Raw genomic sequence first — 27764 nt, 5'->3', positions numbered from 1 at the left:
ACAGGAGGCGGGGCATAGCGGGCCTGGAAGGCTTCCAGCTTGTCCCTGTGGACCCTCCTCGCCCCTATGAACTTCTGCCCCCAGTACCTCCGGGGCTCTGACAGGCGGATGCCTGCCAGCTAAGTGAGCACGTGGTAGCGCGCGGTCCTGGGGGCGGAGCCCAGGGGGTAGCTGGGAAGCGACGCAGGACGTGAGTCCGTGCGTACGTGCTCGCTCACGGCGGCGGCGGTGGAGCGGAGAGGCCAGAGCCGGAGACCGAGCTGGGATCGGGCCCCGGGCGGGGGCGGTGCGAGCGGCGCCAAGCAGATCTTAGGGGCGGGGACGGAGCCGGGGCGGGCGGGACTGAAGCGGAGCCCGGGAACGGGGCGGGAGGTCCCAGGGTCCCGGGTTGGGGGGGTAGAGCAGCACTTCGTCGCCGCGGGGGTGCCGGGACTCCGGCCGCAGTGCCGCCGCCATCACGGACTTCCTGTGGGACAAGCGCACGGGCCTCGCCGCCAGAACGGTGAGCGCGCGGGTTGGCTGGCCGCGGGGCCGCGCCGAAAGATGGCGACCGCGGGGCGGGTGGGGTTAGGCTTGGATTGGGGGCAAGGGACGGGGGCGAGATTTGGAGAGGAGGAGAGTGGAGACCTACGAAGCAGCAGAGTAGAGAGATGAGGGGGAAGGAGGCCGGCCTGCGTTAGATGTACCGAGAAGATCTGTAGGAAACTTGGGCGGAACCAGACTAGAAGGGGTGATAGAGTAAAGGTGGGAGTAGTTCCAGAGATGTGAAGGAGTGGAATATCAAAGTTGGACTCAGGGGTCCAATCAAAGCTGGAGGGAAGGAATACATCACCGTGTCACTTGGAGCATGCAGGAAGAATTTGCCTGTAGGAGTTCTAGATTTTCTGAGTAAGAAAGGAAAAAGCAAAAGATTTCAAACTTGAGAAAGGTAGGCTAGTGATGCTTTGAGGGGACAGTGCTGTGAGGCCGTTTGATGGTAGTATGTGGTGAGATGGCATTTATGTGGCTATGCTGATTAGGATGACTATGCTGGGAAAATCTTGTGTTTGCAGCTTGGTATGCTGCCGGCCCCAGTTACACCAAGAATGCATCAAGTACCACCCTCCTCAATTTGGGGAGGTTGGGAAGAAGTGATACAGAATGGTGGTCAGACATTGGAATCATTACACCTTTTGCATACCCGATTCTCACACACCCCCACCAAGACTTCTGTCCCTGGGCCTGTTTCATTGTATTCTGCCTTCCTATTCTCATCTTCTTGGATTGTGACAGTGATTTTTCTCTTTTTTCCTTGAAGGAAAAAAAGGATTTGTGAACCATCCCATTCCAATTCCATTAACTGGAAGGTGGGCAGCTGTCAGCTAACTGGGGCTGATATTAATTAGAAACCACTTACTGGCCAGGCGCGGTGGCTCACATCTGTAATCCCAGCACTTTGGGAGGCCAAGGCGGGCGGATCACCTGAGGTTGGGAGTTCGAGACCAGCCTGACCAACATGGAGAAACCCTGTCTCTACTAAAAATACAAAATTAGCTGGGCATGGCGGCGCATGCCTGTAATCCCAGCTATTCGGGAGGCTGAGGCAGGAGAATCGCTTGAACCCAGCAGGTGGAGGTTGCGGTGCACCGAGATTGCGCCATTGCACTCCAGCCTGGGCAACAAGAGCAAAACTCTGTTTCAAAAAAAAAAAAAAACCACAAGAAACAGCTGTTACCTACGTCTTAAGCACAAGAGTGGAGGGGCCAGATGGGATGCTGACTGTATTTTGTGGCCTACTACATTAAAACCTCTCAAGGGAGAGTTGGCCAAAGATGTGAGAGATGATTAAGTTAATTCAAGGGGCCCGACCCAGATCCCTGGAACTGATAGTATTTGGCGTTTACCTGGTATATGTAGAAACCTGGGAGACTGGATTCCTACCCTCAGGACACTGATAGTCTACTTGGGGAGATAAGATGTACTCTTAATGAGTGTACAACATTTATCATAACTAAACCAAAGCTTTACTCTATTGACTTGTGAGGAACTCAGCATCACACAGATCTGTATCTTAGATCCTGAAGGGGGATACACTGTGGCAGTCTCCATCGGTCATCATACACTTTCCTCTGTAATGAACTGTGTCCTAGACCTGAAGGTCTTCATGGAGCTGTCTTTGAAGAAAATAAGGATAGAACACTTGAACTGGCCGGGTGCGGTGGCTTACGCCTGTAATCCCAGTACTTTGGGAGGCCGAGGCAGGAGGATCACGAGGTCAGGAGTTTGAGACCATCCTGGCCAACATGGTGAAACCCCGTCTGTACTAAAAATATAAAAATTAGCCAGGAGTGGTGGCGCGTGCCTGTAATCCCAGCTACGCAGGAGACTGAGGCAGGAGAATTGTTTGAACCCGGGAGGCGGAGGTTGCAGTGAGCCGAGATTGTGCCACTGCACTCCAGTCTGGCCACACAGCGAGACTCCGTCTAAAGAATAAAATAAGAACACTTGAACTGAGTGGGAGGTAACGAGGGATGGGTTTGGGGGCTTTCTAGAGTTTCAGCCGGAGTTAGTAGGTGGCTGTACCCCAATAAGGAGGAATTGTAAGTACAGAGGAAGACTGAGGAAGTTGTGCCTGGTAAAAAGAGGCAGAAATAAAAGAGAGGAAAGCAGCTTAGCATCTTTGGAGCAGCCAGTCCTTGGAGGAGATTTCTGAAAACTCGAAACTTTCCTATTTCCGCTTTCCCTTGCCTTCCAGATGCCTCATCCTCGAAGGTACCATTCCTCAGAGCGAGGCAGCCGGGGGAGTTACCGTGAACACTATCGGAGCCGAAAGCATAAGCGACGAAGAAGTCGCTCCTGGTCAAGTAGTAGTGACCGGACACGACGGCGTCGGCGAGAGGACAGCTACCATGTCCGTTCTCGAAGGTGAGGCCTCAGGAAGAGATACTCAAACACAGGGTCACTCGTTCATTCATTTGTTCAACAAATACTTATTGGTTATATGCTAAAACCATTGCATTAAGTAGCTGACTGAAGGTAATGTCGGGATAGATAACCAAAGAAGCCATTTGGGCTGCAGTGTTAAGTGTTAGAATACATAGTGAGGAACTGAGGACGTACCCAGTGCGTTTGGTTGCAGTGGGGCAGAATGTGTAATTCAGAGAAAACATTGCAGAGAAAGTGACATCTGTATATGTCTGGAGGACAAGTAGAGTCAGGGGGGAGAAGTGTCTTTGGGCAGAGGGACAGCATGTGCAAAGGACTGGGAGCTACAGGTAACTAATAAGCTAACAGATAAGACAAAGTTAGATCTTTGTGTTTTTAATTTTTTTTAATTTTAAAATATCATTTATTTATTTTTGAGACAGAGTTTCATTCTGTTGCCCAGGCTGGTGTGCAATGGCAAGATCTCAGCTCACTACAACCTCTGCGGCCCCAGGTTCAAGCGATTCTTTTTTTTTTTTTTTTTTTTTGAGACGGAGTCTTTCTCTGTCCGCCAGGCTAGAGTGCACTGGCGCGATCTCGGCTCACTGCAAGCTCCGCCTCCCGGGTTCACGCCATTCTCCTGCCTCAGCCTCCCGAGTAGCTGGGATTACAGGCGCCCGCCACCACACCCGGCTAATTTTTTGTATTTTTTTTAGTAGAGACGGGGTTTCACCGTGTTAGCCAGGATGGTCTCGATCTCCTGACCTCGTGATCCGCCCGCCTCGGCCTCCCAAAGTGCTGGGATTACAGGCTTGAGCCACCGCGCCCGGCCCAAGCGATTCTTTTGCCTCAGCCTCCCAAGTACCTGGGACTACAGGCATGCGCCATCATGCCTGGCTAATTTTTTTTTCTTTTTTCTTTTGTATTTTTAGTAGAGACAGAATTTCACCATGTTGGCCTCAAACTCTTGACCTCAAGTGCTCCACCTGCCTTGGCCTCCCAAAGTGCTGGGATTACAGGCGTGAGCCACTGCGCCAGGCCCAGTTTTAATATTTTAGTGGCATGTTCAGTGGAAAGAATGAGTTAAGGATGGTTTAGAGCAAGGGGGGATTTCATTCAGGAAAGCTTGAGAAAAAAATGGCTCTTTCTTTGTATTACAGCAGCAGGAAAAAGGCCCCAATAGGGAGTGGTTCTGCAGATGCCTTTTCAGAGGTTTTGGTGACATGGCGGATGTGCTTGTTACCTCACTTCTCTGGTCCCTTGGTGCTCTCAGTGACTCAACAAGTGTCTGAGAACAGTTTTCTAGCATTACTCTTTGTTCTCACTAAGGCAGGACCTTGGCACAGGGTATGGTAGGGAATGTGGTCTGAACAGATACACCTAATTGGTGTTTGTTATCCAACAGCAGTTATGATGATCGTTCATCCGACCGGAGGGTGTATGACCGGCGATACTGTGGCAGCTACAGACGCAACGATTATAGCCGGGATCGGGGAGATGCCTACTATGACACAGACTATCAGCATTCCTATGAATATCAGCGGGAGAACAGCAGTTACCGCAGCCAGCGCAGCAGCCGGAGGAAGCACAGACGGCGGAGGAGGCGCAGCCGGACATTTAGCCGCTCATCTTCGGTGAGTGCCAGCCCAGGCCCTTCCTCTCCCCACTCTTCTGCAGGCCCTCTAGGACTCTGGTAAGTGAGAAGTATCCTTGTTCTCAGCTGAACATTGGGATATGAACACTGAGGTGGGCACTGAGTTTGCCTACTTTCTTGGAAGCTCTCTGACTCTTGAAGGGCCCTGGAATCTGCTTTGGAGATGGATGGGCACGGAGCATTTGTGACCCCCAGTGCTCTCCCTGGCATGTTGGGCTTACTGTGTTGGGAGCAGCTTCTCCGCCCCAGCGGCCTCCACTCTTTAATGGGGACCTTGCTTGTGAACTGCCTTTTTCTCCCAAGCCCTGGGCTCTGTAGCCCCCTTGGCAGGCGGGCTTGGGTGGGGGCAAGGGGAGATCTGTGTCTGCCCGGAAGGGCATTGTGTAGAGCATGGGGTTGTGGGTGACACTGGCAACAACACCACTTCTCTGCTCTGCCCATGCCTCTCCCTGTTCCTGTTTTGGGTTTGGGGACTTGGGATTATGCGCCGCTCTCTCTTCTCACACCGATCCACCTTACTGCATCTGACGTGTTCCCTTCCACTGTCCCCCATCATCGTCTGTCCCCCCTGGCTGGGCGCCTGTGACCGGTGACCCCTCTACCACCCACCCCGCCTCCCTCCGGCCCCCGCTCCGACACCTGGCTTGCTCCGACCCCCCCTGCCCCCCGACAGCAGCACAGCAGCCGGAGAGCCAAGAGTGTAGAGGACGACGCTGAGGGCCACCTCATCTACCACGTCGGGGACTGGCTACAAGAGCGATGTACAAGCCAAATCGTAACAATCCTATAGCCTGTAATGGTCCCATAGCCATCCTAACGTCCCAAGCCAACCTGAGTCACAGCCTCTTGCCTTTTCTCAGTGGTGTTGTTTATCTGGGTGGTTTGAGTTGCTGTTGAGAATTGACCTCTGTTGTCCACTCCCAGCTCTCACGGCCCCTGGGTTAAAGGTGGTGGGAATCACACAGGGGTTTTCTTCCCCTGTGACCATCTGTATCTGTTCCCCTTCCTTCATCTCCACCCCAGGTTGCTGTCCCCTTTTTTCTTCCAACTCAGCTCATTCCCCACCTTCTCTCCCTCCCTCTCCCCGACCCTGCTCTCTTTCATTTCAGATGAAATCGTTAGCACCTTAGGAGAGGGGACCTTTGGCCGAGTTGTACAATGTGTTGACCATCGCAGGTAAGTGTCAATCCCTCCCTACTGCGTAGGGATAAAAAGATGGTGGGGGTTATATGGGGCTTTTTTGCTAATTAACCTAAGGTAGGATTTCTTAGTCCCCCTACAGCCCTGTTCATTTTGAGATGTTCTTGAGAACCCAGCAAAAGCCTCTCCTGCCAACTTACAGGGGTGGGGCTCGAGTTGCCTTGAAGATCATTAAGAATGTGGAGAAATACAAGGAAGCAGCTCGACTTGAGATCAACGTGCTGGAGAAAATCAATGAGAAAGACCCTGACAACAAGAAGTAAGCAAGCAAGGAAGTATGTAGGGAGGCTGAGAACCCCAACCCCTACACAGGAGAGACTTCTAGACCTGGTTTAGGCAGACAGGGGAGTCTTAGACCTTCTCATCCATTCATCTTTTGTTCATCATCTTAGAGTAGTAGAACATCATGGTAGGAAAGGGGGGAGGCCTATGACATTCCTTAATCCACTCCCCTTGTTTTCAGGGAAGTTAGATTGCTCTGTAGTTTGACCCCAGCCTAGAATGGTTTCTGTAGAGATATACCCTGGACATAGCCCTAGGACTGAGCATCAATGTCATCGAACAACGAATTAAGCTTTTATAAGTAGAACTATGCTGATAAGGCCACAGACATTTATGCAGTAATATTTTGTTCACATACATTCACAGTCCAAAAATAGAATAAGGACATTAAGCCAAGATATGAGGCCAGTAGGTATAAACAGGAGCCCAGTGGTAGCTGGTGGTGAATGAATATCAGGAGTTGGGCTGGGGTTGGGGTTTAGGATGGACAGTTTGATGATCCAGGATCTATACTGTTTAGAGCTTGGCACTCAACAGCTCTTCAGTAAATAGTTTTTTGAACTATCTAAAATGGTGCAGGAAGATATTTTGAAACTTGGGCTGGGCATGGTGGCTCACGCCTGTAATCCCAGCACTTTGGGAGGCCGAGGCGGGTGGATCACAATGTCAGGAGTTCGAGACCAGCCTAGCCAATATGGTGAAACCCTGTCTGTACTAAAAATAAATTAGCCGGGCATGTTGGCGGACAACTGTAGTCCCAGCTACTTGGAAGGCTGAGGCAGGAGAATCGCTTGAACCCAGGAGGTAGAGGTTGCAGTGAGCCGAGATCACGCCACTGCACTTCAGCCTGGGTGACAGGGTGAGACTCCATCTCAAAAAAAAAAAAAAAAAAAAAAAAGGAACCTGGCAGGTAGTACCATTCTTCTTGGGTCTGGTAGAGACTATTCCCTAGCTGAACTGAATTTTGGTGTTAGTACTAACTGGCATGATTTTACACAATTATGTGGAATCAACAGCTATGAAGTACCTCCTTGTTGGATGGCTGATGGGCAGATCATGCTCATCAGACAACCCCCCTTCCCCCATCTCTCTTCTCAGCCTCTGTGTCCAGATGTTTGACTGGTTTGACTACCATGGCCACATGTGTATCTCCTTTGAGCTTCTGGGCCTTAGCACCTTCGATTTCCTCAAAGACAACAACTACCTGCCCTACCCCATCCACCAAGTGCGCCACATGGCCTTCCAGCTGTGCCAGGCTGTCAAGTGTGAGTGGGGTGGGCCGAAGTGGACTCTGGGGCAGTCCCTCCCTTCATTGGATCTCTCTGTCGGTTGTGCACTGGTGAAGCCCCTAAACAGTCAGCTCTCTGTTTTCTGCAGTTCTTCGATTTACTGTCATCTTGAAACATCTTCTGACTTAACTCCTTGACTGATGTCTTTATCGTCACTGATTGCCCTTACTTTACACCTAGCCTAGCAGCAGCTAGAAGAGAAAGCCTTTGGAATCAAAGCACTTAATTACCCTCCCCTTTTCCTTTCTCCCCTTCTTGGGAAAGCATCAGTCAGGCAGCAAACATAAAGAGACAAAAATACACTCCTTAGGCTAAAGGCTTACATTTATCTGGGATGAGATGTTCATTCACAGCAAAGGAGATGGGAACACAGAGTATGTAGTTCAGCTAAGGGGCAAGGTGGAGAATTCAAAGAAATACATCATTCTTCTGGAGTCATCAAAATAATACAGTTTCACAGAATTGAGTTAACATAGTGCCAGCTAGACACATGTCAAAGCGTGTACACACTACAACTCAAAGCAAACTTTTTTTTTTTTTTACATCAGTTGAGCTACATATGTATCTTATATTAGAAAGAGCAGAGCTTCTTAGACCAGGCATTCCATTTAGACATAGAGCAGAAAGCAGCCCTAGTGATTCTGGACCTGTCGCCTCACTGGCTTTGCCCTAGGTAACCAGGCCTGGGGTCAGCTGATACCAGTTAGCTCTGGCCACCTGCACCAAGCCTGACCTGGCCTTCTCCCCTACAGTCCTCCATGATAACAAGCTGACACATACAGACCTCAAGCCTGAAAATATTCTGTTTGTGAATTCAGACTATGAACTCACCTACAACCTAGAGAAGGTAAGATGGATAGGGTCTGCCCTTGGTTAGTGGGGGCAGGCAGCGGGGCCGCTTTGCCTTCTGCCGAGCCCTTTGTTTTCTCCCTTTTATTTCGTCGTCCCACATTTTCTCCCTGTCTGGCTCCAACTGGGTACTAAATAGGCTGAAAGGGAGAGATCTCTTAAGAAGACTTAAACTGGGAGATAACTTGTACAGGGGACTTCAGATAACTTTCCAGTAGAGTGGAAGTTTTTAAGGTTCTTGGTTTGGACTGACTGACTGACTGACTGACTGACTGACTGACTTATTTATTTATTTGAGACAGAGTCTCACTCTGTTGCCCAGACTGATGTGCAGTGGCATAATCTCGGCTCACTGCAACCTTTACCTCCCAGGTTTAGGTGATTCTCCTGCCTTAGCCTCTGGAGTAGCTGGGATTACAGGCACCCGCCACCACGCCTGGCTAGTTTTTGTGTTTTTAGTAGAGATGGGGTTTTGCCATGTTGGCCAGGCTGGTCTCGAACCCCTAACCTCAGGTAATCTGCCTGTCTCGGGCTCCCAGAATGCTGGGATTACAGGTGTGAGCCACAGCGCCTGGCCCGGACTTCTTTTTTGAGACGTATATTTCTGTGAGGTAGGAAAGCTGGGCTCCCTTGACTAACTGGAGATATGGAGATCTCAGACCTAAAGAAGCTCTCCCTCCTTTGACCCCTTTGCTACATGTTATATATTTTCAGAGAAACTCCTTTGCTACATGTTACATTTTTTCAGAAACACCCACTTGCTACATGTTACATGTTTTCAGAATAACTATATATCCGGCACTTGGGTGTAGTCTTCAGATGCTTACAGATGTGCACGCTGTTCTATAATCATTTCTTAATCCTTTTGCTCCCCTACTTCTAAAAGTATTATGCTGGATGTGGTGGAAGCTGTAAAACAGGAAATTTCCCAGGGCTTGTAGGGCCAGGCAGGATATCACAGTACCTTTTTTAAGGCTCAGAAGCAACGTACAGAATACTGGCGGAATCTTAGTCTGGGTGCAGAGGTTCATCCTCTTTCTCCTCTGCTCTAGAAGCGAGATGAGCGCAGTGTGAAGAGCACAGCTGTGCGGGTGGTAGACTTTGGCAGTGCCACCTTTGACCATGAGCACCATAGCACCATTGTCTCCACTCGCCATTACCGAGCACCAGAAGTCATCCTTGGTAAGGGAGGGCAAGGCTGTCCAAGTGTGTGAGATGATGTGGTGAGGGTGGGGCCACCTAAGCCTCATGACACCTTTTCCCTCCCCTTCTCACCCAGAGTTGGGCTGGTCACAGCCTTGTGATGTGTGGAGTATAGGCTGCATCATCTTTGAATACTATGTGGGATTCACCCTCTTCCAGGTAAGTGATGGGATCTTACTTGACTGCCTGGCATTCTTCTAGCTGGTTCCTTTGTTTTCTGCTGAGGACCTGCCTGCTCAGTTCTCCACATTGCCTACCTTCCTGGCAGCTGATCCTCAGCATGCCCTTTTCAGTCCCATGCTCAGTTCTGTTTTTGTTTCCCAGACCCATGACAACAGAGAGCATCTAGCCATGATGGAAAGGATCTTGGGTCCTATCCCTTCCCGGATGATCCGAAAGACAAGGTGAACCTTGAGTGGGCACTAGTTAACCCTTTTCCTTTTCTCTCCACAGAATTGGTCTATTTCACATCATTTTCTTTTTTCTTTGATGCCTCCTCTCCCCGCAGTTACTTTCAGATGGGGAAATAAGGGAATTGTAACAAGGGTGACCTTCTGATTCCTCAACCTCCCCTTCCCCTCTAGAAAGCAGAAATATTTTTACCGGGGTCGCCTGGATTGGGATGAGAACACATCAGCTGGGCGCTATGTTCGTGAGAACTGCAAACCGCTGCGGGTGAGCCGGGCTCGGGATAAATAGTGCCCACCGTCCAGAAGTCACTTCCTTCTTAGGGTGGTTTGCCTCTGGAATGCTCTTCACAAGCAGAGGGTTAGAAAAGGAGGGGAGGAAAGCTGAAAGAAGACATCTTTGGTCAACAGAGGAAACATAAGAGGGAGTGGTTTTGTGGAGGGAAGGAGGTTAGACAGCCTAACCTTGAGACAACCAGAGATCAAAGCAATGTCCTGGATTCTTTAGGTCAGACAGAAAAGAATAAACTACCTTTGAAGAGCTTACATTTTAATGAGGAACTAAAGAAGATTCATGAAGTTGACAAGGATATACAAGTAGAAAGAACTGTCAAAGATTATGGAGTAATTGTGCTAGTGGGAAGGTAGGTTGAGCTATAATATCAGAAACGTTGGTCCTGGTGTGGTCGTGGTTAGGTAGCCTTCAAATTGGTTGCAAGCAGAGCCTTGGTTCTCCAAGAATGAAAGGTAGGGTCTTGAAGAAGGCAGAGTTTGTAAGGCATCCTGCCTCACCTTTTTCCTGCCCTCCTCCACCAGCGGTATCTGACCTCAGAGGCAGAGGAACACCACCAGCTCTTCGATCTGATTGAAAGCATGCTAGAGTATGAACCAGCTAAGCGGCTGACCTTGGGTGAAGCCCTTCAGCATCCTTTCTTCGCCCGCCTTCGGGCTGAGCCACCCAACAAGTTGTGGGACTCCAGTCGGGATATCAGTCGGTGACGATCAGGCCCTGGGCCCCCCTGCATCTTTTATAGCAGTGGGTGTCCAGTCCAGGACACTGGTGCTTTTTTATACAAGAGAACGAGCCAGAGTTCACTCCTTCCTCCTGGCTCTCTATAATATACCTGTGAATATGTGAAATAGTGTAAATATGAAAGAACTTGTACCTATCACTTCAACCCCTGCCTTGTACATAATGCTATTCCATCCACACAGTTTCCACCCTCACCTGCCCCCTCATACGGAGTTGGATGGGGGCCGAGTGAGGTAACCAGGTGGCATCTACCCCATGTTTTATAAGGAATTTTGTACAGTCTTTGTGAAATAAAATAACGTGCTTCATTTGACCCCCATCCCTGGAGTTGGAGGTTTGGGAATGCTGGGGTGGAGGGATGAAACGATTGGCAAACTTTCTGAGTTTGGGTATGAAGGGAGTCCTTCTTACCCTCCAAAATTAAGCAGAGCCAGGCTACCAGTTTATTTCCTCTGTCCACCTTATCATAGGGGAGGGTAGTGATGGGTGGGGCAGCATTTCTTTCAGATTAAAAGAGAGAAGTGTTATAAGGTGGCACTTCTCGGATGTGGAATTATGAGAGTTGGGAAAGATCTGACTCCTAGAGTCATTAGGCCGCGACCCAATATAGAGCCAGAAACCCAGGTTGAAAACGTGCTCAACCTGGCTCCTAGGGGGTTGCCGTGGCCAGTCAGAAGGCTCCCGTCGTCCGTCTCCGGATACTAGGAAGGCCGGATTCCTACGCGAGGCCTCCTGGGAAGTGTAGTTCGTTAGTGGAAGGAAGTCACATGGAAGAGGGGCGGTAGTTGATTGTGGGCACTGGGTTAGAGGTATCACGTGGGGGCACTTTCGTCTTAGCTTTTGGCCAAGACGCAGGCGCAACCCACGGCTGCTGCGGGGATCCTTGTGGCCCTTCCGGTCGGTGGAACCAATCCGTGCACAGAGAAGCGGAGCGAACTGAGGCGAGTGAAGTGGACTCTGAGGGCTACCGCTACCGCCACTGCTGCGGCAGGGGCGTGGAGGGCAGAGGGCCGCGGAGGCCGCAGTTGCAAACATGGCTCAGAGCAGAGACGGCGGAAACCCGTTCGCCGAGCCCAGCGAGCTTGACAACCCCTTTCAGGTGACTTGCGCCGGTCGGCCTCTTTTGGGCGGTCAGGTTGATTCTTCCCGGTTCTGTAGGGTCGGGCTAACTTGTTTCCCCATTTGTGACATTTGATCCTGGGAAGAGCCGCCACGTGGGGTGACAGTGACTCCAGACCAGGGAGCACTCTGGAGGGCGGCCCCTGCCCCTTAATGGGCTGGTGCTGGCAGTGTTGGATGATGGATTTGAGGTAAATGTTGTCCCAGTCCTGGGACAACGGCGTGGCCCGAAGGTGCAGTACTTGGAGCCACAGGCAGTTTGGGAATGTTCCCTGGGAATTCCCCTAGGTGGCACTGGGTGCCAGCTGAGCCCCAGGTCTCTGCCCTCAGGACCCAGCTGTGATCCAGCACCGACCCAGCCGGCAGTATGCCACGCTTGACGTCTACAATCCTTTTGAGACCCGGGAGGTGAGCTACTGGAGAGCATAGGAGTTCAAGGAAGGGAAGGGTTTGCCGGTGAGACAAGTCAGCTTGGGTACAGGGGACTTTTCTGCATGCACAGGAAGGAAAAGGCATTGTGATCTTAGTTCCCTGAGAGAGGCTAGTCAGCCATGGGATGCCTCATCCTTTTAGGGCCACCAGGGCCACCAACCCAAATGGTTTGAGCTCTAAAAGTCAGTCCTGGGAAGATCTGGAGGCTGGCAAGGCCTTAACCAATGTTCTGTATGGGAAGGCTTTCTTGAAGAAAATAAAGGTTAGGGCTGGTTGGAGTTTAGGTTAGGTGTGCAGTTTGAAAGCAAGGAATGAGGAGGAGGACTACACCTGTTTGTCCCACTGGATTAGAAAATGGTGAGTTGTAAGAATTTAAGGGGTTTTCATGGTACTTAGAACTTAAAAAAAAAGCAGGGGGAGCCAAGCATGGTGTGCACGCCTGTAATCCCACTCGGGAGGCTGAGGTGGGAGGATTGCTTGAGCCCAGGAGTTTGATGGAGACCATCCTGGGCAACAGTGAGACCCCCATCTCTTGAAACGTTTTAAAAATTGGCTAGGTGTAGTGGCACATGCCTGTAGTCCTTGCTACTTGGGAGGCTGGGATGGAAGGACTGCTTGGGCCCAGGAGTTTGAGGCTTCGATGAGTGATGATTGCACCACTGCACTCCAGCCTGGGTGGCAGAGAGACAACCCCACACTCCATCCCTAGAAGAAAAGAAAAGGAAAAAAAAACACAGTTAAGTGGGGAGATATAGTAAATGAGTGATTTGAGTCCTCGCTAAGGAATTGGATATGAGGGATGATAAGGCTGCTACAGGTCATTATAGAGTTCTCTGACAGAAATTCAACAGAAGAACTAGCTTCCTAACAAATAGGGGAAAGGTTGCTTCCTTACATCATGAGTTCTGGGTCTAAAGGTATTCAAGCAGACTCTAGATTCCTGTGTTATGAGGGACTAGATGATCACTAAGGTCTTTTCCTCAACAGCCACCACCAGCGTATGAGCCTCCAGCCCCTGCCCCATTGCCTCCACCCTCAGCTCCCTCCTTGCAGCCCTCGAGAAAGCTCAGCCCCACAGAACCTAAGAACTATGGCTCATACAGCACTCAGGTACAAGAGGTGTGCAGGTGAGGGCTGGGGAGAAGGGCCAGTCCTGGGGCCCAGGGCTCACATCTCCGTCTGCTCACACTGGGCAGGCCTCAGCTGCAGCAGCCACAGCTGAGCTGCTAAAGAAACAGGAGGAGCTCAACCGGAAAGCAGAGGAGTTGGACCGAAGGGAGCGAGAGCTGCAGCATGCTGCCCTGGGAGGCACAGCTAGTAAGTAGTAGAGTGGGGAAGAGCATCTGAGAGTTTGGGAGGAGCAAAAACAGGTCTTAAGGGCCTGGGCTCGGCTGGGTACGGCGGCTCATACCTACAATCCCAGCACTTTGGGAGGCTGAGGTGGGTAGATCACGAGGTCAAGAGATCGAGACCATCCTAGCCAACATGGTGAAACCCTGTATCTACTAAAAATACAAAAAAAAAAAAAAAAAATTAGCTGGGCATGGTGGCACACACCTGTAGTCCTAGCTACTCGGGAGGCTGAGGCAGGAGAATCACTTGAACCCGGGAGGCAGAGGTTGCAGTGAGCCGAGATAGCGCCACTGCACTCCAGCCTGGTGACAGAGTGAGACTCCGTCTTAAAAAAAAAAAAAAAAAAAGGCCGGGCGCGGTGGCTCACGCTTGTAATCCCAGCACTTTGGGAGGCCGAGGCGGGCGGATCACGAGGTCAGGAGATCGAGACCACGGTGAAACCTCGTCTCTACTAAAAATACAAAAAATTAGCCGGCGTGGTGGCGGGCACCTGTAGTCCCAGCTACTCAGAGAGGCTGAGGCAGGAGAATGGCGTGAACCCGGGAGGCAGAGCTTGCAGTGAGCCGAGATTGCGCCACTGCACTCCAGGCTGGGTGACAGAGCGAGACTCTGTCTCAAAAAAAAAAAACACAAACCTGGGCTCTGGAGTCAGACTGCGGAGTTTGAATTTTAGAGATACTGCTTACTAACCATGAGCTTTTAGGGAAGTTACTTAATCTCGAATGCCTCAGTTTCCCTATTTATAAAATGAAAACCACGTTTGCATCTGTTTGACCAGGTTGTTGTGAAGGTTAAACAAAATATATGTGAAGTGCTTGGTACAGTGCTTAGGTGTTTTAAATAATAATAAACCGTATTAATTTTTCCACTCTCCCTTGTCTCCTTGGACCCCAAATTGGAGATAAAAGAGAGGATCCAGGGCTGGGTATGGTGCCTCACGCCTGTAATTCCAACACTTTGGGAGGCCGAGGCAGGCAGGTTGCTTGAGCTCAGGAGTTAGAGACCAACCTGGACAACATAGTGAGATCCTGCCTCCAAAACATTAACGAAAAAAATTAGCAGGGCATGATGGTACCTGTCTGTAGTCCTAGCTCTTCAAGAAGCTGAGGTGGACGGCCAGGTGCCGGGGCTCATACTTGTAATCCCAGCACTTTGGGAGGCCGAGGCAGGTGGATCACCTGAGGTCAGGAGTTCAGGACCAGCCAACTTGGTGAAACCCTGTCTCTACTAAAAATACAAAAATTAGCTGGGTGTGGTGGCACGTGCCTGTAATCCCAGCTATTCGGGAGACCAAGGCAGGAGAATTGCTTGAACCTGGGAGGCAGAGGTTGCAGTGAGCCAAGATCACACCACTGCACTCCAACCTGGGCAACAAGAGCGAAACTCTATCTCAGGAAAAAAAAAAAAGAAGCTGAGGTGGCTTGAGCCCAGGAGGTTGAGGCTACAGTGAACCGTGATCATACCACTACCTTCCAGCCTGAACAACAGAGACCCTGTCTCAAAAAAAAAAAAAAAAAAAAAGAGGATCCAGGGATGGAGAGAAGGGGGAGTGATTCCTTTGTTGGTCTCTGTCTTACTTCTGGGATCCACCTGTGTTTTTGTGCCTTACAGCTCGACAGAACAATTGGCCCCCTCTACCTTCTTTTTGTCCAGTTCAGCCCTGCTTTTTCCAGGACATCTCCATGGAGATCCCCCAAGAATTTCAGAAGACTGTATCCACCATGTACTACCTCTGGATGTGTGAGTAGTGAGAAGGCTTTTGGAGGAAGTTACAGGTAGATCTCTTAACTGCCCTAGAGTCCGTCCGCTCACCAAGAACCAAACACTTCACCTCTATTTAGAACTCACCAGCCTGCTAGCAAATGTTCTTGCCCTCTCCCCACTTTTTATTGTCCATATGCAGGAATATATTTTGAATTCTTTAGATGTCTTTGGGCTGGGTGCAGTGGTTTACGCCTGTAATCCCAGCACTTTGGGAAGCTGAGGTGGGTGGATCACCTGAGGTCAGAAGTTTGAGACTAGCCTGATCAACATGGAGAAACCCCATCTCTACTAAAAATAACAAGATTACCTGGGCGTGGTGGCGCATGCCTGTAATCCTAGCTACTCGGGAGACTGAGGCAGGAGAATCACTTGAACCCGTGAAGTGGAGGTTGCAGTGAGCCGAGATCATGCCATTGCACTCCAGCCTGGGCAACAAGAGCAAAACTCCGTCTCAAAAAAAAAAAAAAAAAAAAAAAAAAAAGGCCGGGCACGATGGCTCACGCCTGTAATCCCAGCACTTTGGGAGGCCCAGGCGGGCGGGTCACGAGGTCAGGAGATCGAGACCATCCTGGTTAACACGGTGAAACCCCATCTCTATTAAAAATACAAAAAATTGGCCAGGTGCAGTGGCTCACGCCTGTAATCCCAGAACTTTGGGAGGCCAAGGTGGGCAGATCACGAGGTCAGGAGATCAAGACCACCCTGGCTAACGTGATGAAACCCCGTCTCTACTACAAATACAAAAAATTAGCCAGGCATGGTGGTGGGCACCTGTAGTCCCAGCTACTTGGGAGGCTGAGGTAGGAGAATGGGCTTGAACCCGAGAGGCGGAGCTTGCAGTGAGCTGAGATCCTGCCACTGCACTCCAGCCTGGGCGACAGAGACTCTGTCTCAAAAAAAAAAAAAAAAAAAAAAATTAGCTGGGCGTGGAGGCAGGCGCCTGTAGTCCCAGCTACTCAGGAGGCTGAGGCAGGAGAATGGCGTGAACCGGCGAGGCGGAGCTTGCAGTGAGCCGAGATTGCGCCACTGCACTCCAGCCTGCGCGACAGCCAGACTCTGTCTCAAAAAAAAAAAAAGTCTTTGCAAGGGGATCACACGTTATTGAGATTTGCTTTCTTCATCTCCCCTGTTGAGGATTCCATGAAGGCAGCAGCTGCCTTCATTTCCTTACTCTGCCATGTTTGGTGAATATTATAGGGTAAGCATAGATGGGAAGGAGCCTTCATTGCAGTCCAGAAGGGCTCCTCATCCTGTCCCTCTGCCCCTTAGGCAGCACGCTGGCTCTTCTCCTGAACTTCCTTGCCTGCCTGGCCAGCTTCTGTGTGGAAACCAACAATGGCGCAGGCTTTGGGCTTTCTATCCTCTGGGTCCTCCTTTTCACGCCCTGCTCCTTTGTCTGCTGGTACCGCCCCATGTATAAGGCTTTCCGGTAAGTGTGTTAGTGGTGGGAGAGTGATGGAGACCTGGGATGAGCCCCACGTCTGCCCATCCTTCAGCTCTAATTCTTCTCCCACCCTCCCCATTTTTTTCCTCTTTGTAGGAGTGACAGTTCATTCAATTTCTTCGTTTTCTTCTTCATTTTCTTCGTCCAGGATGTGCTCTTTGTCCTCCAGGCCATTGGTATCCCAGGTTGGGGATTCAGGTTTGTGAGGCTGTTATCCACCCTCACCTTCCCCTCTAGATCAAGCCAGCACTGGGTGCTGGGATAGGAGTTGTTCAGAAAAAGGAAATGTGGTTTTAATCCTTGGGAGGTACTAGTTTAATGAGATACAAGACATACTTCCAGAATAGAGCGCAGACAGCACTCTTGACACATATAGATTGAAGGGAAGAATGCTGCATTTGGCCAATCCGAGGTGGCCTTCTGGAGGAGGCACAGAACCATGGTTGAAAGGAGGAAGAAGAATCCCCAGATGAGTGCCTGGAAGAGCTTGGAGAGCTCAGGGCTAATGGTTCAGAAACTGGAATTAAACTATGAAGAGAGTAGATACAGTTTGGGATTGTGGTGCTCGGAATGCTGCTAGATTGACAGGGAGCCACTGCTGATGGGAAGGGTAGGAACAGGGGATGCTGGTTACATAACCAGTGGAGAAGCTGAGGAGCCCCTTTTCACTGGCACATCCATCCCTTTACAGCGGCTGGATCTCCGCTCTGGTGGTGCCGAAGGGCAACACAGCAGTATCCGTGCTCATGCTGCTGGTCGCCCTGCTCTTCACTGGCATTGCTGTGCTAGGAATTGTCATGCTGAAACGGGTGAGGGCTGTGTTGAAGGTGGGGCCGGGAGGGTGAGATCATGGGTCCCCAGGGGCGTGGGTGGAACATTCAGGAGCAACTGGCACAGGTCAGGCTGCTGGATGGTTCTCAGCTAATGGACCTCTGGGGTGTGTGTTTCTGTGTGTGAGTGTGTGTGCTGGGCAACAGGCTGCTGAGTGGTAGTGATACTGTTAGGCTGGGGTGGGGAACCAGTGGCTGGAATGGGCTGTAATGTCTTTGTCCTCTACTTGCAGATCCACTCCTTATACCGCCGCACAGGTGCCAGCTTTCAGAAGGCCCAGCAAGAATTTGCTGCTGGTGTCTTCTCCAACCCTGCGGTGCGAACCGCAGCTGCCAATGCAGCCGCTGGGGCTGCTGAAAATGCCTTCCGGGCCCCGTGACCCCTGACTGGGATGCCCTGGCCCTGCCACTTGAGGGAGCTGACTTAGCTCCCGTCCCTAAGGTCTCTGGGACTTGGAGAGACATCACTACCTGATGGTTCCTCCGTAGTGCTCCCAATCCTATGGCCATGACTGCAGAACCTGACAGGCGTGTGGGGAGTCCACTGTGACCTAGTCCCCCCATCAGGCCACACTGCTGCCACCTCTCACACGCTCCAACCCAGCTTCCCTCTGCTGTGCCACGGCTGTTGCTTCGGTTATTTAAATAAAAGAAAGTGGAACTGGAACTGACATCTCGTTTCCTGTATCTTCATTGGGAATTAGGCCTTATGAAAGAGAAAGGAGAGTGTGGAGTGAGGTGGGAAGGTCGGACCCGGCTTCGGTGTAAACTGGGAGATATGAGGGGCGGGGCGGTGGAGCCCGGGTGGCTGACGCAGGAAGGAGGTGGGAAGTCCACGGAAACGCGAAACCTGGAGCCCTGCTCCCCACCCCTCTCCATTAATGACGAGGAAGAGCCACCGCCTCTGCCGGGAACGCCAAGGAATACGCGGGTCTGGAGCCTGAAAAGCTGGGTGGGGCTCAAGTGGACGCCCAAATGATCATTAGCAGCCTAGCCAGGGTCCAGAGAGAGGTAGGGACTGGAGGAGCGCTTATTCGAAGGGCAGATCCGACTGCTTCGCCCTGCAGCGCGATCCCCCAACCCCGACAGGATCTCAGTCCCGAACTACGACTCCCGGGGTGCACCGCGCCGGCCCTCGCCGCCACGCCCCTCCTTCCCGCACCATCCCCATTCCCATCCCCCTCCTCTAGTTCCCGACCTGCGGCAGCCGGAGCTCGGGGAGCGGAGCGTGTTGGGGAGGGGAGCGGGACAGGCGACACAGGAGACAGCGGCGCCGCGGCCTCTCCCCACCAGGCGGCCCCGGATCCCACTGGACGCCCTGAGGGCACACCGACCGCGCCTCTAGAGTCACCCCATGCCGACCCCTCCCCTCTTCTCTAGACTTCTTTCCATCCTTCCCGCTTTTACCCTCCCCACCCCTCCCTGGGCACCAGGCCGCCGCCCCCTCCTCACTCCTGGACCGGCCCTTCTCGGTGCCCCTCTTCCCTAGGGAGATGCGATGAGCCGGTGCCCCCGCGTCCTCATCGTCGCCCCGGGCACGGTGCCCGTCCAGTGCCCGTGGTGGGGAGGGAGCACTCCGCAGTCCCTCCGTGACGCCCCTCGCTTGGCCCCCCCCACAGCTGGCGTCCCTCGGCCGTGCCCCAGGGGACCCAGCCAGGGGGTGGGCTCTAGAGAGAAGGGGGTGGAGAGGAGAAAGGACGGGGCCTTGGGCGCCTCTGAGATGCTCCCAAGTGCCAGGGAGGGCCAAGCGAGGGGCAGGCAACCGGGCAGCAGGCATGATGCCCTCGCCTAGTGACTCCAGCCGCTCGCTGACCAGCCGGCCCAGCACCAGGGGCCTTACCCACCTCCGCCTCCACCGACCCTGGCTGCAGGCCCTGCTTACGCTGGGGCTGGTCCAGGTGCTCCTGGGCATCCTGGTGGTCACCTTCAGCATGGTGGCCTCTTCCGTCACCACCACCGAGAGCATCAAGAGGTCCTGCCCGTCTTGGGCTGGGTTCTCGGTGAGTTGGGTGCACAGTTGTTGGGTGGGGGAGGCTCCTCCGGCCCCACCCTCCACACCAGCTGCAAGTCCACATCCTCGCCTCTCCTCCCTCTCCTGGTCCTCTGCCTCCTTACAGGGCTGGGTGCATCCTGTGGTGAGGGGCTCACTCAGGAGCCTCCCCTGCCAGGCTGAGCCTGTGCCCACTCTGTCCCCAGCTGGCGTTCTCCGGGGTGGTTGGCATTGTGTCCTGGAAGCGGCCATTCACTCTAGTGGTAGGTGCCAGGGTCCAGTGCCCACTGGGAGGCAGGTGCCCAGCACCCAAGGGGAAGCCCATTTATGTCCTCAAGAAGGGAACTGGCTCCCCAGTTGGTGTCAGCCGGGTGGGCACGAAGTGTCTGTGAAGGAGGGGGACTCTGTCCATAGCAGAGGAGTACTCATGAGGGTCCCAGCCCTGAGTCTGCACCCTGTTTTCCCCAGATCTCCTTCTTCTCCTTGCTTTCGGTGCTCTGTGTCATGCTTGGCATGGCTGGCTCTGTTCTCTCCTGTAAGAATGCTCAACTGGCCCGAGACTTCCAACAGTGCTCTCTGGTGAGATTTGAGGAGGGAGAGCTGGAAAGAACTGGCTGGGGGAGGTGTGCAGGACACCTCAGTTTGTCCTGACTCAGGCTGCCTCACCCTCCCTGCTCCACTCAGGAAGGAAAGGTCTGTGTGTGCTGTCCCTCTGTTCCCCTCCTCCGGCCCTGTCCAGAATCGGGGCAGGAACTGAAAGTTGCCCCTAACTCCACCTGTGATGAAGCCCGAGGGGCCCTCAAGGTGAGCTTGCACCCCCCCAAACATCCTCCTGGTTCTCACTCCTGCCTCCCCTCCTGGGGTACTCACAGGCCCATAATGTGTGGAACTTAGCCCTCTCCTGACTCCTCTCCTCCTTTCCCTTCCCCAGAACCTGCTCTTCAGCGTCTGTGGACTCACCATTTGTGCCGCTATAATCTGTACCCTCTCTGCTATTGTCTGCTGCATTCAGATCTTCTCCCTGGACCTCGTGCATACGGTGAGAAGGGAGCAGGGGCCAGGGCACGCAGGTATGGTGGGGGCAGGGCTGTGTGTGCTGAGACTTGCCTGAGGGAACAATGGCTACACATCTGGCTTTTGAGCACCAGGGGCTATGGGTTATCTATTATCCTCATCTATTGGAGGAATGGATGTTTAGTGGGGAGGATGAGAAGGGGAGATGGCAGGGAGTGAGTTAAGTATGTGATGCCGGTCTTGGACCAGGAGAGGGGGCTTTAGAGAATGGGACTGGATGGTGGGGTAGAGTCAAGAAGATCCTGCGCTGGGCACCGTGGCTCATTCCTGTAATCCCAGCACTTTGAGAGGCCGAGGCAGGCAGATCACCTGAGGCCAGGAGTTCAAGACCTGCCTGGCCAGCATGGCGAAACCCTGTCTCTATTAAAAATACAAAAATCGGGCCAGGCGCAGTGGCTCACGCCTATAATCCCAGCACTTTGGGAGGCTGAGGAGGGCAGATCACCTGAGATCAGGAGATCGAGACTATCCTGGCTAACATGGTGAAACCCTCGTCTCTACTAAACATACAAAAAATTAGCCAGGCGTGGTGGCGGGCGCCTGTGGTCCCAGCTACCTGGGAGGCTGAGGCAGGAGAATGGCATGAACCCAGGAGGCGGAGCTTGCAGTGAGCTGAGATAGTGCCACTGCACTCCAGCCTGGGTGACAGAGTGAGACTCCGTCTCAAAAAACAAACAAACAAAATACAAAAATTAGCCAAGTGTGGTGGTGGGTGCCTGTAATCCCAGCTACTTGGGAGTCTGAGGCAGGAAAATTGCTTGAACCGGGGAAGCAGAGGCTGCAGTGAGCTGAGATGGTGCCACTGCACTCCAGCCTGGGTGACAAGAGCAAGACTCCGTCTCAGAAATATATATACATATATATACACAAAAATTAAGCTGGGCTCGGTGGCTCATGCCTATAATCCCAGCACTTTGGGAGGCCAAGGCAGGAGGATCACCAGATATCAGGAGTTTGACACCAGCCTGGCCAACATGGCGAAACCCCATCTCTACTAAAAATACAAAAATTAGCCGGGTGTGGTGGCGGGCGCCTGTAATCCCAGCTACTCGGAAGACTAAGGCTGGAGAATTGCTTGAACCTGGGAGGCAGAGGTTGCAGTGAGCTGAGATGGAGCCATTGTACTCCAGCCTGGGCGAGAAGAGTGAAACTTCGTCTCAAAATAATAATAATAATGATAATAATAATTAGCTGGGCATGGTTGCACACCCTTATAATTCCAGCTACTCGGGAGGCTGAGGCACAGGAATCGCTTGATCCTGGGAGGTGGGGGTTGCAGTGAGCTGAGCTCGAGCCACTGCACTCCAGCAACAGAGTCAGACTCTGTCTCAAAAAAAAAAAAAGGTCCTAGGTGGAGGTGAGGCTAAAGGGTGGACATTCCTGTGAAGACACAGAATGTATGGAGCTTCTGGATGGAGATGGGGCCATAAAGAGGAGGAATTTGTGGGTGGGCAGGGCCAGAGCTAGAGGCACAGGGTGAGCGTGGGGTTAAGGAGAGCTGATTTTGGGTGAGGGAGGGGCCAGAACTAGAGCTTCTCTCAGGGGATAGGGCCAGAAAAAATAATGTAGATGAGAGAGGAGTTTGGGGGCCCAGGAGGAGCTGTATTCCCAGAATCCAGACTTGCTGACTTACTCGCTTCCCCAGCAGCTGGCCCCTGAGCGGTCAGTCTCAGGCCCACTGGGACCTCTGGGCTGCACGTCCCCGCCCCCAGCCCCTCTCCTACACACCATGCTGGACCTGGAGGAATTTGTCCCGCCTGTGCCCCCACCGCCCTACTATCCCCCAGAGTATACCTGCAGCTCAGAAACAGATGCACAGAGGTAAGGCCTGGTGGGGTCTTGCTGGGGGAGCTAAGGGAGGGGACTGGGGCTGGGCCTGGATTGCTGGAGAGAGGGATCTTTGTAGAGTAGGAATTATTTCTCCTACATTGACCCTCTTCCTCATCTGCCAGCATCACGTACAATGGCTCCATGGACAGCCCAGTGCCCTTGTACCCTACCGATTGCCCCCCTTCTTATGAGGCGGTCATGGGGCTACGAGGAGACAGCCAGGTGAGAGCACAGCACGGCTTGGGGCGGGCTGGGGAGCCGGGTGTAGCCTGGAAAGCTGAACAGGCTGTAGCCTCTGGATAAAGATAGTAACAGTGGTCAAGGTCTTTACAGCACCAGCACGCCCACTGTCGCCTTTGATCTTCCCTAGAGCCTGGTGAGGTGAGTGGGTTGGAAGCTATCATTTCTGCCATACAGATGTGGAAACTGAGGCTGCACAATTAAGTGACTTGTACAAAGTGACAAGGCTGGTCTGGAATCTGAGTCTCCAGAGCTCTGTCTAGCACATGGGGGTGTTCAGTGTGTAGGGCTGAACCCTTGACCCTGTGTCTTCTGCAGGCCACTCTCTTTGACCCTCAGCTTCACGATGGCTCGTGCATCTGTGAGCGAGTGGCTTCCATTGTAGACGGTGAGCAGGGCGTAATGAGGGGTGGACAAGGGCGGGGCTGCCAGGGATAGCTGGGGTGGGTAGGGATAATAGAAGGGGAAAACAAGGCAGAGTTGGTGGTTTGGGGACAGAGGAGGGCTGCGGCAACTTGGAACCCTGGACTTATTTGTCTCCTCTGAGATAAAGCTGGAGGCACAGTGGCCCCTAGAGTATGGGCTTGGGAGAAGAGGAACTGCCTGGGCAGGGCCAGGCCAGGCTGGTGCTACACAGCGCCCCCTGCCGCCCACAGTGTCCATGGACAGCGGGTCTCTGGTGCTGTCTGCCATTGGTGACCTCCCTGGGGGCTCTAGCCCGTCGGAGGACTCGTGCCTGCTGGAGCTGCAGGGCTCCGTGCGCTCCGTGGACTACGTGCTCTTTCGCTCCATCCAGCGCAGCCGTGCCGGCTACTGCCTCAGCCTGGACTGTGGCCTGCGGGGCCCCTTCGAGGAAAGCCCCCTGCCACGGCGCCCCCCACGGGCCGCCCGCTCCTATTCCTGCTCTGCCCCTGAAGCTCCACCCCCACTGGGTGCCCCCACAGCTGCCCGCAGCTGCCACCGGTTGGAGGGCTGGCCGCCCTGGATGGGACCCTGCTTCCCCGAGCTGAGGCGGCGGGTCCCCCGGGGAGGGGGCCGCCCAGCCGCAGCCCCGCCCACCCGAGCCCCGACTCGTCGCTTCAGCGATAGCTCAGGTTCCCTCACCCCACCGGGGCACCGGCCTCCTCATCCCGCATCCCCACCACCGCTGCTGCTGCCACGGTCCCACAGCGACCCAGGCATCACCACCTCCAGTGACACTGGTGAGCCCCCTCCCCCACTGCCCAGGCTCAGGAGAGGGTAGGCACTGGGAGTTAGGTGGCCAGTGATGCCCACCAGGATTGGGGCACTGTTGAGGTCCCTGAGGAGGAAGAAAGGGTGAGTTCACTCCTCTGGTAGACACTTCTCGGGTACTCACCTCCTAGGGACAGAACATCCATAGCTTAGTAGCTAAAAAAGGAGGATTTTTTTTTTTTTTTTTTTTTTTTTTTTGAGATGGAGTCTCTGGCTCTGTTGCCCAGGCTGGAGTGCAGTGGCATGATCTTGGCTCACTGCAACCCGTTTCCCAGGTTCAAGTGACTCTCCTGCTTCAGCCTGCCGAGTAGCTGGGACTACAGGTGTGCGCCACCACGACCAGCTAATTTTTGTATTTTTTTTTTTTTTTGAGATGGTGTCTCGTTCTGTCACCCAGGCTGGAGTGCAGCCGCGCGATCTGGGCTCACTGCAAGCTCTGCCTCCCGGGTTCACGCCATTTCCTGCCTCAGCCTCCCGAGTAGCTGGGACTACAGGCACCTGCCACCATGCGTGGCTCTTTTTTTGTATTTTTAGTAGAGATGGGGTTTCACCGTGTTATCCAGGATGGTCTCAATCTCCTGACCTCGTGATCCGCCCGCCTCGGCCTCCCAAAGTGCTGGGATTACAGGCGTGAGCCACCGCACCCGACCAATTTTTGTATTTTTTAATAGAGACAGGGTTTCACCATTTTGGCCAGGTTGGTCTTGAACTCCTGACCTCAAGTGATCCACCCGCCTCAGCCTCCCAAAAGGATTTGTTTGAAACCAGTTCCACAGCTTTCAGCTTGGTCCACTTATCTGTCCTCCCCAAGCTTCAGCCCTCACTTGTAAAACATGTATAATAATAGTACTTCAGGCCGGGCCTGGTGGCTTGCACCTGTAATCCCAGCACTGTGGGAAGCTGAGGTGGGTGGATCACCTGAGGTTGAGAGTTTGAGACCAGCCTGGCTAACATAGTGAAACCCTATCTCTACTAAAAATACAAAAATTAGCCAGGCATGGTGGAGCGCGCCTGTAACTCCAGCTACTAAGAGAGAGGCTAAGGCAGGAGAATCGCTTGAACCTGGAAGGTGGGGGTTGCCGTGAGCCAAGAACATGCCACTGCACTCCAGCCTGGGTGACAGAGACACACTCCATCTCAAAAACACAAACAAACGAAAAACATGTATAATAACAGTACTTCAGCCATAGGCATTGTACTTGAAGATGCTGAGAAAGGAGACAGTGGCCGGGCGTGGCTGTTCACACCTGTAATCCCATCACTTTGGGAGGCCAAGGCAGGTGGATCACCTGAGGTCAGGAGTTCGAGACCAGCCTGGCCAACATGGTGAAACCCCCATCTCTACTAAAAATTCAAAGATTAGCCGGGCCTGGTGGTGGACGCCTGTAATCCCAGCTACTAGGGAGGCCGAGGCAGGAGAATCGCTTGAACCTGGGAGGCGGAGGTTGCAGTGAGCTGAGATCGCACCACTGCACTCCGGCGTGGGCAACAGAGTGAGACTCCATCTCAAAAAAATAAGAAAGGAGATAGTACTGGGGAATGCTCAGCACTGTGCGCCAGGCGCTGAACAACACCACTGCAGTCCCTGTTGTGGTGGATTGTGCCATCTAGTTGCTGGCTAATATGGACAGAGATGCTGGCCCTTTGATTGGGGATGGAGCGTGGGAGCTGTGAAAGCTCCTCTGGGCTTGAGTTCCCACAGGAGGGTGGGCGTGTCCACAGAACACTCCCACTCACTCCCTGTCTCCCTTTCTCTCCTCCCCAGCTTACTTCAGGGACCTTTATACCAAAGTGCTTGAGGAAGAAGCTGCTTCTGTTTCCTCTGCAGATACAGGTCAGGCATGTGGTTTGCGCTCCAGGGGTGGGGATTGGGCATGGCTGCCCGGCCCCTCTCCACCCCACAATACCATTCTCTTATCTCTGTCTCTCTGCAGGGCTCTGCTCTGAAGCCTGCCTCTTCCGCCTAGCCCGCTGCCCTTCCCCCAAGTTGCTACGTGCCCGGTCAGCCGAGAAACGGCGCCCTGTGCCCACCTTCCAAAAAGTTCCCCTGCCCTCAGGCCCTGCACCTGCCCACTCCCTGGGGGACCTAAAGGGCAGCTGGCCAGGTCGGGGCCTGGTCACTCGTTTCCTCCAGATATCCAGGAAAGCCCCAGACCCCAGTGGGACTAGAGCTCATGGACATAAGCAGGTAGGAATTCGGGGAGCCAGGAAAGATGTTTGGGAAAGCATGGAGCTTCAGGTTGGGACTTATTGATGATGCCCTTTCTTGTGTCCCTGTCCAGGTGCCCCGGAGCCTGTGGGGCCGGCCTGGCCGAGAGAGCCTCCACCTTCGCAGCTGCGGAGATCTGAGCTCTAGCTCTTCCCTGCGGCGTCTCCTGTCTGGCCGCAGGCTGGAGCGTGGTACCCGCCCCCACAGCCTCAGCCTCAACGGGGGCAGCCGGGAGACTGGGCTCTGATCTGGGCTTCTTGTCACACTGAACACATCCAGCCACAGGCACCAGCTGGTTGGGACCAGCAGCCCCCAGCATCCTCTTGCACTGGCTGGCACAAAAAGAAACCTGCTGTATACCCCCCAACATGTCCCTTTCCCTCCTACCTCTGGGGTCTCTTGCTGCTTGCCTCTGCTGCTGTGGACTGGGAGAGCTTCTGTCCTGTGCTGCATGGGTATTTAGCCTACAGGGGAGATGCCCCTGTTTATAGCACTGGAGGAGGAAAACAAATTGTTGTCCCCCCCAGCATGAGAGTGGCTCTTTCTGATTTGCAAGGGCACTATGATCAGGGCAAAGGCATGGCCCAGGTGTTTAAGTACAGGGTGACGTGTGCCTATGCAATGGGGTGGTAAGGCAGGCACGAAGAGTCCAAAAAATCTAGGTGGCCTCTCAGCTCTGCCACCTCTAGCTGCATGACCTTGGGCAAGCTATGTAACCCCAACTGCCTGATCCATTAAAGATTGTGAAGGTAGAATGTTTGTAAAGCTCTTAACAGTATGTAAGCCTTCAATAAATTTCAGTTTTCCCCTTCTTTTCTTGATCATTCTCTGTCACCAGTGAAATTTGTTCTAGTGTCTCTCATATTTAAGAAAACTCTTTCAGGACTGGGTATGGTGGCTCACGCTTATAATCCCAGCACTTCAGGAGGCCGAGGCAAGAGGATCGCCTGAGCCTAGGAATTCAAGACCAGCCTGGGCAACATAGTGAGACCCTGTCTCTACAAAAAACAGAAAAAATTAGCCAGGCATGGTGGGACACGCCTGTAGTCCCAACTACTCAGGTGGCTAAGGTGAGAGGATCACTTGAGCTTGGGAAGTCCAGGCTGCAGTAAGCTGTGATTGAGCCACTGCACTACAGCCTAGGCAACAGAGCAAGACCATGTCTCAAAAAAAAAAAAAAAAGAAAAAAGAAACTTTCAAGACAGTCTTTCCAATCACTAATTGTAACTCTGCTCCTCCTTTTCACAGCAATAGGTTTTCTTTTTCTTCCCTCCACTCTTAAACATCCATTCTCTTCTCACCCACCCCCATCAGACTCCTTCCCCTATCTTCCCAGCCACTGCTCTGACCAAACTCTCCAGTGACCAAAGTGGTGTCAGACCCAGTGTCCATTTTTCTGCCTGCATCTCACTTGACCTCGAGGCA

At 52.9% G+C, this 27764-nt stretch overlaps 3 protein-coding genes across 15 annotated transcripts; all 3 read left to right on the top strand.

The window, feature by feature from the left end:
* Nucleotides 1-367: 367 nt before the first annotated feature.
* On the top strand, nt 368-11140 carry CLK2 (CDC like kinase 2). Of its 5 annotated transcripts, XR_010117597.1 has the most exons (14): nt 648-928; nt 2735-2904; nt 4310-4538; nt 5232-5319; nt 5668-5734; nt 5901-6017; nt 7139-7305; nt 8082-8176; nt 9231-9360; nt 9458-9540; nt 9706-9785; nt 9966-10056; nt 10297-10432; nt 10605-10751. XR_010117597.1 is itself a non-coding variant. In XM_063626799.1 (13 exons), the coding sequence occupies exons 2-13, from the start codon at nt 2735-2737 to the stop codon at nt 10785-10787; spliced, it is 1500 nt and encodes a 499-aa protein (XP_063482869.1). In that variant the 5' UTR covers nt 368-502; the 3' UTR covers nt 10788-11140. The 5 variants fall into 5 exon arrangements, 4 of the variants coding, with proteins under 4 accessions (XP_063482869.1, XP_063482872.1, XP_063482871.1 ...); XM_063626799.1 differs by lacking the exons at nt 648-928; nt 10297-10432 and adding an exon at nt 368-502 and having other exon boundaries at nt 10605-11140; XM_063626802.1 differs by lacking the exons at nt 648-928; nt 10297-10432 and having other exon boundaries at nt 4313-4538; nt 5235-5319; nt 10605-11140.
* Nucleotides 11141-11586: 446 nt separating this feature from the next.
* On the top strand, nt 11587-18434 carry SCAMP3 (secretory carrier membrane protein 3). Of its 2 annotated transcripts, XM_063626833.1 has the most exons (9): nt 11592-11920; nt 12271-12348; nt 13360-13482; nt 13569-13689; nt 15337-15465; nt 16759-16918; nt 17030-17131; nt 17625-17742; nt 17997-18434. In XM_063626833.1, exons 1-9 carry the CDS (start codon nt 11855-11857, stop codon nt 18141-18143), a joined length of 1044 nt encoding a protein of 347 aa, XP_063482903.1. In that variant the 5' UTR covers nt 11592-11854; the 3' UTR covers nt 18144-18434. The 2 variants fall into 2 exon arrangements, with proteins under 2 accessions (XP_063482904.1, XP_063482903.1); XM_063626834.1 differs by lacking the exon at nt 12271-12348 and having other exon boundaries at nt 11587-11920.
* A 161-nt stretch (nt 18435-18595) lies between these two features.
* On the top strand, nt 18596-27163 carry ENTREP3 (endosomal transmembrane epsin interactor 3). Of its 8 annotated transcripts, none has more exons than XM_063626772.1 (12): nt 18596-19763; nt 19960-20016; nt 20222-20332; nt 20438-20557; nt 20685-20792; nt 22476-22648; nt 22780-22879; nt 23216-23285; nt 23554-24099; nt 25896-25964; nt 26065-26318; nt 26413-27163. In XM_063626772.1, exons 1-12 carry the CDS (start codon nt 19539-19541, stop codon nt 26584-26586), a joined length of 2007 nt encoding a protein of 668 aa, XP_063482842.1. In that variant the 5' UTR covers nt 18596-19538; the 3' UTR covers nt 26587-27163. The 8 variants fall into 8 exon arrangements, with proteins under 8 accessions (XP_063482842.1, XP_063482841.1, XP_063482843.1 ...); XM_063626771.1 differs by having other exon boundaries at nt 18705-19763; nt 22473-22648; XM_063626778.1 differs by having other exon boundaries at nt 19626-19763; nt 19881-20016; nt 22473-22648.
* Nucleotides 27164-27764: the final 601 nt, after the last annotated feature.

The sequence above is a fragment of the Symphalangus syndactylus genome, chromosome 12 (assembly GCF_028878055.3).
Source record: "Symphalangus syndactylus isolate Jambi chromosome 12, NHGRI_mSymSyn1-v2.1_pri, whole genome shotgun sequence".
Lineage (NCBI taxonomy): Eukaryota > Metazoa > Chordata > Mammalia > Primates > Hylobatidae > Symphalangus > Symphalangus syndactylus.
Note: the sequence above shows the minus strand (reverse complement) of the source record. Positions and strands in the feature narration are given on the sequence as shown.

What these genes read in the sequence shown, in the direction of transcription:
- CLK2 (XM_063626799.1), top strand. Translation starts at nt 2,735, where the DNA reads ATGCCTCATCCTCGAAGGTACCATTCCTCAGAGCGAGGCAGCCGGGGG. An exon ending in GGACTGGCTACAAGAGCGAT is followed by an intron (nt 5,320 to 5,667) that starts GTACAAGCCAAA and finishes CTTTCATTTCAG; the next exon opens with ATGAAATCGTTAGCACCTTA. An exon ending in AAAGACCCTGACAACAAGAA is followed by an intron (nt 6,018 to 7,138) that starts GTAAGCAAGCAA and finishes CTCTCTTCTCAG; the next exon opens with CCTCTGTGTCCAGATGTTTG.
- SCAMP3 (XM_063626833.1), top strand. Translation starts at nt 11,855, where the DNA reads ATGGCTCAGAGCAGAGACGGCGGAAACCCGTTCGCCGAGCCCAGCGAG. An exon ending in AGCTTGACAACCCCTTTCAG is followed by an intron (nt 11,921 to 12,270) that starts GTGACTTGCGCC and finishes CTCTGCCCTCAG; the next exon opens with GACCCAGCTGTGATCCAGCA. An exon ending in GAATTGTCATGCTGAAACGG is followed by an intron (nt 17,743 to 17,996) that starts GTGAGGGCTGTG and finishes CTCTACTTGCAG; the next exon opens with ATCCACTCCTTATACCGCCG.
- ENTREP3 (XM_063626771.1), top strand. Translation starts at nt 19,539, where the DNA reads ATGATGCCCTCGCCTAGTGACTCCAGCCGCTCGCTGACCAGCCGGCCC. An exon ending in AAGCCCGAGGGGCCCTCAAG is followed by an intron (nt 20,558 to 20,684) that starts GTGAGCTTGCAC and finishes TCCCTTCCCCAG; the next exon opens with AACCTGCTCTTCAGCGTCTG. An exon ending in GAGCTCATGGACATAAGCAG is followed by an intron (nt 26,319 to 26,412) that starts GTAGGAATTCGG and finishes GTCCCTGTCCAG; the next exon opens with GTGCCCCGGAGCCTGTGGGG.